This window comes from Cygnus olor, chromosome 2, assembly GCF_009769625.2.
Source record: "Cygnus olor isolate bCygOlo1 chromosome 2, bCygOlo1.pri.v2, whole genome shotgun sequence".
Taxonomy (NCBI): Eukaryota; Metazoa; Chordata; class Aves; order Anseriformes; family Anatidae; genus Cygnus; species Cygnus olor.
Genome location: NC_049170.1, coordinates 109,145,891 through 109,157,244, shown reverse-complemented (window position 1 = coordinate 109,157,244; position 11,354 = coordinate 109,145,891). Strand labels below are relative to the sequence as shown.

Below are 11,354 nucleotides of genomic sequence, written 5' to 3'. Positions count from 1 at the left end.
AAATAAACTGAAATATATTACAAATAAATTATTTCTATTTACCTTTTCAAATATTAAAAATCTTTAATCCATTTCTTCATCTTTCTTTACAAAAAGATTATGAGAATTTTATGGAAACATCTGCAAAAAATATAATAAATACTTTTTTTTTTCTTTTTAACTTTTGAAGCAGGAGACAAAACCAACCTTTTCTAAAATTTCCCCAAGGAAAAAAAAAAAAAAAAAAGAAATACTTTAGTACGAAAGTGAAACAGAATATAGGCATTTTTAATTTACACTGGGCAGGTTAGACTAAAAACAAATAGTTACAAATTATACTAAAACAGATGATACAGCAAATATACTATTTGCGCATTAGTACTGGTAAATGAGTCAAGTGGTTAACTCGTGGCATTCTAGGGGCAGAAGTATTATATTTTATATTAACTGGTCTTGGCTGTATTTTTAAAATTTTGCTAAAAAACTAAGCAAACATTGCAATTCTCTCTCCAGAGCCAAATGATTTAACAGGCATTCAGCTAAGAATAGATTCATTTAAAATATATAAGAAAAATATTCTGTGATATACAAATACAATAATTCATAAAAGACTAGATAGTCTTCCCTTTTCTGCTTTTTTAGGGGGGCACTTGCTAGGTATAAATTTCTGTAGCCACTTGTCAACCAAAATCTTAACTCATCTTTCATAAAACATCCACAAAACTAAATAATCTGAAACACAGCTGTGAATGTGGACTCTCACCTGGATACAGCTTTGTATACCTCAGTACAAATGAGTTCCAAATAATTAATACTTAATATGACTATATGCTCAAAAGTGGCAGTTGGCACTAGTATATACTGCAAACACGGTGATGTTTCATTGCTGCTAAAAGTCAAATGAAGTGTTTCAAAACTAGCAAACACACAGGTATTCGAACGCTGAGAGGGTCAAACCTTTCAAAGCTCCTATAACACAAAGCACTCTAGGGTTACACTGGATTTCCGATTACTCTAGTTAAAAGTCTTTTATATATTAAATTATTAGCCCTTATCTTGTAAACCACAGCAGTAAGTATTTGTGCCCTGTTTATAAAGACATAGCTCAGATATCAATGGCTTTGAGAGGTAGCAAATTCTCTAGTGGTTTTAGTATGCTCTCGTGAAAATACTTGGTGCCAGAACCTATTACCTCTCCTATTTTCTTGAGTAAAATTAAATTAGCACCTGGCTATGATGTCGTAGGAAAAGAAGCTGTCTGGCATGACCTCGATGAATACTTTTATCACGAGTTTCACTTTTCGATGACAATTTCCAATGCTCTGAAACGCAAGCTGCAGGATTTTGCCAGCCCTGCGGTAGGATGTCGCAGAGGCTGGGCCAGCTTTTAACAGCTAAGGGCGTAGGAAGCCAGCGCTGGTTTGCTGCCCCCAGTGCACACCGTGCCCCACCATGGGGGTGGCTGTCCCTAAGCCTGTCCCCAGCAGGAGCAGAAGGCCGCCTTCCTCTTGCAGGTGCCCCAGGTGATGGATGGGGACCACAGAGCAGTCCGGACAGCATCACCCCCGGGAGCCTGGGCACAGCCACGTTGGCAAAACCCACTGTCCCCAATTCTGCTGTCCCCAGCAGGTGCCAGGGAGGCACGCGTGCGCACACCCACACCCATACCTTGTTGTCGTTGGCACACGGGGCACAGCTTTCCTTGTGTTGGCACGAGAGCTTCCCGCGACTGAGCGGGCAGAAGCCCCCAACTCGGCTGGGGGGCAGCTGGGGGGCCGGCGAGCAGGGCCGACCGCTCCCACTCCTCCCCAGCCCTATTGTCTGTGATTTACCCCCGGTATTAACGAGCTACTTGGGATGCATATTTTTCGTGATTGCAAAACAATGGCAGGAGCGGGGGTAGGAAAGCTTGTCGTGGAAAGAAATTAAGTTCATATTGATCCCATAACTTGTGAAAAATACTTTATTGTTCTTGTTCAGATAGGTACTTTATACTATTAAGAGGAGACTGATTTAGAAACTTACTCCTAGATACGGACCGTTTGGTGATAAGCAGTCTGCACGATAGCATACAACCAGCTGTGGATAAAGCAAAGCCTCGCCTGGAGAAGCATCGCAGGCTCTGTGTACAACAATTTGCTTACAGGTGTTGGTGTGTGGCTGCGTGTACATGTGAGATCGGATAGTCCCACCAAGAGTAAGACATCAACAAAACCAAGCTTTTTTTTTCTTTTTTTCTTTTTTTTTTTTTTTTAACCAATATAATCCATACAATACAATACAAGAGGAATTGACAGTACAGTACAATTTTAAAAACTCTTAATACTTGGACAAGAAAATCCTTCTTTTATATTATCTTCAACTGTCCTTGCTTCTTATCTCCTTCCTTTTCACTCTTTTATTGCCTTTCAAAATAGATTATTTCCCTGGAAGATCGAATTTACAATCTTCTGCTGATTGAAATGTTTAAGTAGTGATTGATGAAATAAAAATGAGGCAGTTTGTGCAGCTGTGAGTGTGCAGGCATCTTTCCACAGGATCTTTTCTATCCCTCGCCATCTCACCTGCAGGATATGCTTCCATTTTTCACCCCCAGCTCTGTGTTTCTACCCTCCCTCCCCACTCCCGCCCCAACCTCTCCCCCCACTTTGTGACTCCTTAAATTCAGGTGAGAAGGTGTGATTCGGAGGTTTAGAATAAAGTGCGCCATCTGCTTTAGAAAAAAAAAAAAAGTAATAAAAAGAGGGGAATCCGAGTCATAGCTCCTTTCATCTTTTATGAGGAAGACGGCAGAGTCCAAAAGGATCACCCTGCGTGACTGAAATTTCCAAAATCCCCTGCGGTTTGATATTGCTGTACACTAGGTAACAGGCTAGCTTTAGATCAACTAAAGGTCGTGAGTGGGTTAAATGGAGCGCCTACTGTACAGGAACGCGTGTGCATGGGAGTCTGAACGCCGCGTTTACTGGTTTCAAACAGAAAGAGGATCGCACTCGTTTACATGAGGCAAGGTGGCAGCATCAGTACATGTGTGACAAAGCATCGTGATGACATGGGCAAACCTTCAGGAAGCAAGGGTGGTTAGAGGACACCTCTTGGAGGACCGACAACTACGCCACGGCGGTGGGATTCATCGGGGTCACCGGGACTGCGTACGGAGAGAGGGGAGGGAGGGGAAGGGGGAGAGAGCAGAGAGAGGAGGAGGTACAAATACTCGGTGGTGGTGACCTGGAGCAGGAGCCTAGAGGGGCAGATTGTACAGGAGACTTGTCTTGCCAGAGAGAGTCCTCCTGGTCGGATCCCTTCATAGCCTGGTCTGGGCTTCGGGGATGTATATCTCAATGCTTTCGGCGCTCTCGGTGGCTGAGTTCTGCCGGACGGACGCCGCGCGCTTGGCAGCCATCAGCCGCTTCCGGGCCTCCTGACGCTGCGAGCTCTCCAGAGAGCGTTCCCGGATGAGCGGCACCTGACCTTTCGATGGCTTCTTTGGCACTGGAGGAGGGACCCTTCTCTCCTGATCAAAGCAGAAGGTTAATGGCATTATACAGCTTCTCAGGGAAAGGCGGGAAAAACTAGGACGCGTCAGTAGTTAGAACACACATTTTACCTACGGTCTGTTAGCTCCTATCTGCCCTTTAGTCTTCAGTGAACTGGCTAGAAACTGAGCTAGAGAGGAGAGCGTCTCAGGCGCGGCCTCGTACCACCGGCACCGCTTCACGCGGCTGAGGAATAAATCCCGCTCTCGGCAGCGCGACCCCGGGGGGCCCCGGCTCCTGCAGCTCTGTTAACAAGCCCGGCTGACCGCAGCCGGCACCGCCGGGACGGGGCCGAGATGTGCACGTCACCTCACCCCCCAAAAACGGCACCGAGGCAGCGCGAGGTGGTCCTGTGGCAGCGCTGAGATGCGGTGGGCTCGGCATCCCACCTGTGGCTGTCAGCTAGCTGCCTGCGTGCGGTTGGTGCATCAGGGTGATAACCGTCAAAAAAATAGCAACAGAACCAGATATTCACGTACATTTTTCATAGAAACTTAGTAGCCTGCTCCCAAATCCCCCGCTTCGGGTCTGCCTGTGCAAGCTCGTATAAACCCTGGCCTCCTGCTAAATAGGCATGCCACACTACAGCCAGCTCTAGCTTGAAAAACTGGTAGGAAAAAATTGAACACCATGAAGAGAACATGCATTAATCATCACGGTGGCGGCTAGCTCCAGATACGCGATTGACAAGGAGGACTTTTATGTACAGCCTGGTGCGTGGGTACAAAAAAAAAAATCAGAGCGGGATCTCTCCTGAAAAAGAAAAGTGTATTCAGGCCTGAATTTCAGGCGTCCACAAAGACTTTGTCAAGTTAATTAGATTGTCTTTTAAGTTACATCCCCTTCCAACTGTGAACACGGCCTCTGAACGAAGGGATTTTATCACACTACAAAGGTCCCATTCTGCCCTTGCATTTTCTCTCATGCTGATCACAACAGCATCCACGGCTTGAAAGATAAAGGTGCCTAGTTACACTTATTCATACTTTGCTTTTTCCCTCCATCCAAGGATTAATCTATGCTGCTTAAAAAGGACCCAATGGCAAAGGCCAAAGGCAATTGCAAATATCAATTCCACTGAAAGTTTTTTCTTTCCTTTTTCTTTTTAAGAAATGAAATGTTCTGTTTCATTTAGAATCATAGACAAATGCTCACTGAACCAGGAACATAGTCAATGTAATTCTTTAAAATGTGTAATCTTTACCTGCCTACCGTAGGTCCCTTTCTTCAGCACTACTTAACTTCCTTTAACCCGTTATAGTCTTCTTTTTGTTGGAAACTCTTTGAAATGTTTTTCAGAAGCAAACAAAAGGCACAGTTTTTTAAGGAAAGCTGTCGTTTCTTACTGCTGCAATTAAAAACACTCGGCCTACCCACTTGACTAGATAAGCTAACGAAAGCTTATCTAAAGACCATACACCAGCATTTTTGTGCATGCATGTTTGGCGTTTTTAACTTCCTTTTCTGACAGATATTGGAAAAAAATAAAAAAAGAAGATAGGAAAATGACTTGCCTTCAGTACCTCGGGCTAGGAAAACACATTCCCATGCATCCCCCTACAAAACACTAGGTGTGCACAAATGGTGTGAGCATGGCACTGCTAAGTCAGGAATGAATGAGTATTTAGTGTTGACCGGAGGAAGGAGAGTGCTACCAGCACTGCCTTTGCAAACTTCCTGCTGCAAGATTAACGGGGTTCGTTATCGTTATTGTTATCTGTCCAAAAGAAAACACCACTTTGGTCATCTGAAGTGAGCTAACCATGAGTTCGGGGGGCCCAGACACATGGCTCAGCCACTGTACCTGTAGGTCTTGTCCCCCTCCTTCTGGCGTCCCTACCTGCTTGCTCTATTCATTGGTATCAGATCAGCCACAGAAAGTCTAATGGAGAGTCAGCCATCAAATTACATATCTACAGGAGTGCGGCAGGGCATTAGACTGTTGGTTCCTCTAGGAACAGGCCTGCCTTTTAAGTACCTGCTGAAACATTTGTGTATTTTGGCTCACCCCAGTGCTGTTCGTCTTGATGTGGATCGTGAGGAGAAAAATAAGGCAATGGTGCTGAATGAGAATGGGAAGTGAAATGTGGCTTACACTTGGAGATGTGGTTGTTTTTTCATGGTGACAGAAGAAGACTACATTTAAATAAAAACCCCAAGGCTCCAGATGATTTTTATACTCTCTTGGATAAACAGCACTACCAGCCAAGTGGACCTGTTTATGAAATCACCCATTAAAAACAAACAAACAAACAAACAAACAAAAACCAAACCAACCAACCAAACTAAAAAAGAACAACAACAACAACAAAAAAGATGTGGAAGTTCTTTCATGTGACATTTTGGAAGGCATATTTTTGATATTGCTCTGTTTGTAATCTGGTTACCAAAGTCAGTGATGGTTACAGTGCTTCCCTAGTTTTTTCAGTAACACAACCTAGAACTCTTGCTATATGCAATAATATGAACCGTAAATGTGATTTATTTAATTTTAAGAATCAATATATAAGGCAGTTCCTTCCAACGATTGATCGTCTAATATGATTAAATGTAAAGCTTAACAAAGTACCACATTCCCATTATCCGATTCACAAAGACAGATTTGGTTTAAAAATATGCCTGAAACATATTACAGATAATATCCCAGATGATTATTATGTAAACATTGTCATTACAATGAAATTAATTTGATATGAGCTTCATTTCACATTTTTAACGTCAACGCTGTAACACAGAGGCCTATTTAATTTGTCCAGTATTTGTGCAGGGTTTTAAATGAAGCATACAAAATCTACAATGTTCTACCTTCTTGTCATGAGGATCCATCTGTTTCCAATTATTGGCCTTTAACTGATGAAGTTCATCAAATTTCATACTAATATTTTCTATGGACAACTGCAGCATATCCCAAAACCCTGCTAAATCCTGGGAGGTCGGCCGTGGATGTGCATTAGGATTCTGTACAACAGAAGAAGAAAAAAAAAACAGTTGGGCTTTAGTACTTCTTAATGTAAAGCATTTGTGCAAATGGTTACAAATCTTGCTAGCAAAGCAGTTTCAGCAGAGAGAGCCATCAAGGAGACACAGAGGGAGAAACAACAGAGCACCGACTGGGTTTTTATTTGCAAAGGGTCTGTGGCAGTGTCAAGCCACTGTGCCCCCATGGGCTCCTGGGCACCACCAGTGGATTCGAGGGTGGTATCCTGATAACACTGAAATTGATTGCCAGCCTCCTCTTCACTTTAATGAGGAAGGGTTCCCCATGATATTGATGCTTGTAGGAAGACTGGGACCTGTGAAAGTGTACTGTTGCTGCATGTACAAATAGTGATGGACAGATGCACAAACACTTTTCCCACACAATGAGAATCTAAGGGCTACAAAAATACACCATTTCAGGTAAAATTGCCTGTCATACACCTCAGGCCATTTTTTATTTTTTTTTTTGGACAAGAATAATCTCTGCAGGGTGAAAAGCTCTGAAGAAAACATGCAGAAGCACAGCAATCTACTTTTTTTTTTTTTTTCAGGCTCGTTTTTGGGAAGAGTGATATGCCAAACACAGTGCTGGCCCACAGCTGGTAGGCCCTGGACCTTGAGAGAGGCAGGACAGCCAGGGTACCTCTTTCCCTGCACCAAACACATTAGCTGCACCACGCTGGATGTGCCATGCAGGGCTTGCAAGTGGGTTCAGTTCATCTTCACCTTCAAGCTCACGGGCCTCAAGAGGAATCCTCATTGCCCAGTGAGCCCAACACAGTGAGCTCTGGAAATATTGCACGTGCAGTAGGCATATGTGAAGTGTATAAATACATAAATAAATTATTATTAGCCCCCCCAAATGTTGTTTTACATGGCTCAAGTGTCACTTTGTGCTTAGGTTTTCTTCCTCACCTCAGGAACAACAAACCTGAGAATATCCTAAGTTTTGCTTAGGATACTTCTATTTGTGATTTTCACCTCAACACTGACAAGTGATTTTGATAGCATGGTTATACCACCAAAGCAGTGACTGTAGAAAACAATAAAATATATATTTTCAGATGCATAAGAAGAACGGAGATAATACCTTCATTCTTAGTTTTTCTGTGCTTGACACTAGCAGGTTGCTCATTGTTGGCTTTTATTTACAAGATGCACAAACATTTTTTTTTCATTTTTTTTCTATTAAGAATTGGAAGGCTTATTCAGAAAGAAATTATTTCTGTTGCATTTGTTCACTCCAGGCAGATTTTGGTTTGGGTGTGGATTTTCAGGGGTGCATTAAATGGAGTAGAAGACGGCCACCCCATTGTGGCGAGTACCACAGGGCTTGCTTTCCCCGTTCTGTGATGGTAGAGCATAACAATCTGTGCTTTCTGTGCTTCTAGGAATTTATGCCAAAATTGGGGATTAAATGTATCTATTGTGCAAAACTGTTAATTAAAAATTTCAAAAACTTTTATAAGTGCTTGTGTTTTAGGGAATACTGTTTTAGGTACATGGTATGAAATATATTATTCATTTATTATCAGGAATATAATTGTGATACTACCAATATTAATGGCATAAAAATAGCAAATACTACTAATAATAGCAGTAGCATATACCAGTTGCATACAGTAATAATTATTATAACATACTGGCTCTTTGCCTCTTATACAGGCAGCATTGGGATTATGTGAGACATCTGGTCCACCCTGAAAGACCTCAAGAAGGCACCCAAGCATCTCCATGCCCACAACAACCAGAACTCAGAGGTGAAGGGACTATCTAGCAGCAGAACTTCAGTGATACCTCACCCAAAGCTTTTTGCCTTTCTTTGTTTTAAGGATCTCAAACTATTAGCAAAACTCATGCTGACTCCACTGAGTTTGACAGTGTTACTCTCAAATTCACATCAAGGCCTTTACTGCAAGAAGTTGTAGACCCTGCTTGTCAGAAAATGTCTAGTTGAGGTGTTTGTTTGCAGGGGCAGTTCCTCTGGTAGTAAGAGGTACACAACAGTATTTATCAGAAAAGTTACATACCAGGTTTTCTTCACAAAGTTCTCTGAACTGGTAAAATTTCTGGGCCATTAGGAGCTGGGCACTGCCCACCGCAGTTCGGATTTTCCCTAGAACTGAGAGAAAAAAGAGGCGTAAGTCATGGTGTTCTCCTTGCTGTGGCCAACCAAAAGCCTACAAAATGAGAGGAGAGAGATCTACAGGAGCCAGCTCCAGTTTTCCTATAGAGCATTGTCTCTCAGACATGGGTTATGGAGAAGCTGACGAAGCTGAAGGCAGATCTGTACCAGGCCAAGGCAGGCTGCAAGGGCTCTCAGGTCAGCCTGCATTGGCAAAATATTAATCTGTTGGTACAGCTGCCTCTCATTCTTCAGTGAAACAACTTCCAGCTGGCACAGAGCACTTTCATGGCAGTACAGATGTGACTGATCAAAAGCTTTTGCACCCTGCATAGAAAGCACACAAGAAATTGCACCTCTAAACAACACCGGGACGCAGGCTCAGGCTGTGAACACAACATGGCTTCCTGCACGATGGCGTGCAGCTTTCCAAAACTGTCATCAAGCACACAGTTTGGAAAACGCTGCATGTACCAGCATCTCTGCCATCTCTTGCGGCAACGTGATGCCTTGTTTTCAGGTTTAACTGAGTGTTGCTTGATCTGACCCCTGGAAAGGGATTGGGGATTGTAATGCACACCGATAAATCTCATCCAGACCCTCTGAGGTGTTTTTTTTTTTTTTTTTTTCCCATGAGCAGTATCAGAAGTGGCGTCTGCTGTTGAATGCAGGTGCCCAGGCACTGTTCAGGGAGCACTCACACCCTGGCCTCTCCTCCTCGCCGGTCCTAGCCTGTCTCTTGCACTGTCTGTAACAGCTCTGTACAGAGGGTGGGTTAGTTGTGGTCTCCTCCCTTTCCCTGCCAGCTGAAATAACTTATCTCCCAATTCTTTGGTTAAATAGAGATTTTCACTTAATTTAATCAAAAATAGAAAAACAAACAAACAAACAACAAACCACTTCATTAGTGAAAACCACGAATGGCAACCATTGTGTCACCATTTTCACCATTTCTACTCACAGATCCTTGCAGTACCCTCTGTCCCAGACATCATATAAGTACAGCAGCTTTTCCATGACAATTTTACAGTGGTGATGGAGGGACAGGAAATACAGAGACCTGAAGTGGCCTGCTCAGGGTGAGTTGTTGGCAGAGCTCGAAGAGATACTAGTCCTAAACTCCTACTCTCTGCATCATCCCTTAGGCACAGTCACTTTTTGTGTAAAACCTATCACAAAGGTGTCAGAGCTCCATTCGAAAATAGTGCTAAGTATTTTGATGAAAGGAAAAGAAAAAAGAAAAGAAAAGAAAAGAAAAGAAAAGAAAAGAAAAGAAAAGGAAAAGAAAACAAAAGAAAAGAAAAAGAAAAGAGAAAAAAAGAAAAGAAAAAAAGCCCTTCTAACAGTATTTTTGGTGTCTCGCAGTCCTGTGACCAGCTGCAACACGTGTTCGCATTGTGTGACCAGAATGCGGCCGTGCAAGGCTTGGTAAGAGAAAGGCATCTCCCAGGGATTCGCTCACGAATCACACGCTAAGCAAGCTGGCACAAACACCCACCGCGAAGCGAAACCAGACGTACAGTAGTGGGAAATCTGTGCTCTGCTCCTTAAGGGCAAATGGCTTTTCCGTCAGCAGCCTTAAAGCTCACTCCTTAAGGAAAAGTGGGATGCAGAGTTCATTTATACTCTAAACATACAAAGGAAAGAAAAAAAAAGTGGAGGGGGGGGGTTCGAGAGAATCTTTTCACATTTTTCGGGGAACTATAGCAAAGAGCTCTGTGAACACACACAGAGCCCAGACTTTCATTTTGTTCCCAGAACTCAGCTCAGCGCTGCCAGGAAATCGCCGTGAGCTGGAAGATCCACCAAGCAGAATATTTTCAGCATATTGCGCAGGGAGTTTTGCACACAACTCTCATTATTGTTAGCAAGGCTTGCGTGTCTAATTCTATGCGCACAGTACTGAAAATGGACCCCTTGGTGTGTCTAGTCATTTATGCAACCCAATATGCAAACCACTCAACTGAAAGGGCTCTTCAATAGTAGGAGGAGCTTTTCTGCGAGCTTTCATGTGGTTCCCATTGTTATGAAAACTCTTCCCACTGAGTATATTTGGGAACAGCTGCCTCATCTGGAGCTCGGCCACTCTGACGCTTCCCAAGACTTGGGAAGGGGAGAAAAGCGGTCTCTCAGCTTCTCGGGAGGGGAAAACAGATGAGACAGGATCCTCCTGGAAACCTGCACTAACCGAGCGGCAGTCGCGTCCCGAGCACCAGCAGATTTAAACACACCTTGCTGGCAATAGATGGGAGCGTGCCCCTTCCTCTGGGGGAAGAAGAGCTTAATATTCAGAGATCTCAGCGGAGGGAGAAGGAAGTCCTTGTCCTTGGCTGCCTAGCGACTGGCTATTTGCCGAAAAATCATCATCCCAGCTGACTGTGGGATGCATGCTGATGCTGTTCCCTATTGTTGCCACTTCTGCTGTAGCCGTGGCTGTATCTAGTCAAGTGTCACTGATTCCTCGCCCCTCCAGAGCAAGCAGTCTGTTAATGTGCAACCAGTCAACAACCAACCCCGTCACGGAAGTTAGGAGAAAAAAAAAAAGGGGGGGACAAAGCATGCGAAAGACTGAAAGGAATCTCTCCAGAAGGCACAAAGCCTTATCAATAGCCACAGCTCTGTTTCCAGACGCGTGTTGCTTTTAGTGTTTCGAGGCAGAGTGCCCAGTTTTCTTACTCAGTCAAAACCTCCAGTGCCAGAGAGAAGGGCCAAGGTGTAGTAAAATAAAAAGTCGA

At 43.6% G+C, this 11,354-nt stretch overlaps 1 protein-coding gene across 8 annotated transcripts in view; it reads right to left on the bottom strand.

Annotated features, from left to right (window-relative positions):
• Positions 1–25: 25 nt before the first annotated feature.
• Positions 26–11,354, bottom strand: part of DLGAP1 (DLG associated protein 1) — a 415,298-nt gene continuing 403,969 nt past the window's right edge. For 7 of the 8 annotated variants that reach the window (XM_040550113.1, XM_040550116.1, XM_040550112.1 and 4 more), the window contains 3 exons: positions 8,525–8,616; positions 6,321–6,473; positions 26–3,493 (listed from right to left, as the gene is read on the bottom strand). In XM_040550113.1, the coding sequence (XP_040406047.1) occupies positions 3,284–3,493; positions 6,321–6,473; positions 8,525–8,616 (455 nt within the window). In that variant the 3' untranslated portion in view covers positions 26–3,283. Of the gene's footprint in view, positions 3,494–5,979; positions 6,474–8,524; positions 8,617–11,354 lie in introns of those variants that run through there. The other variant, XM_040550117.1, reaches the window with a different exon arrangement.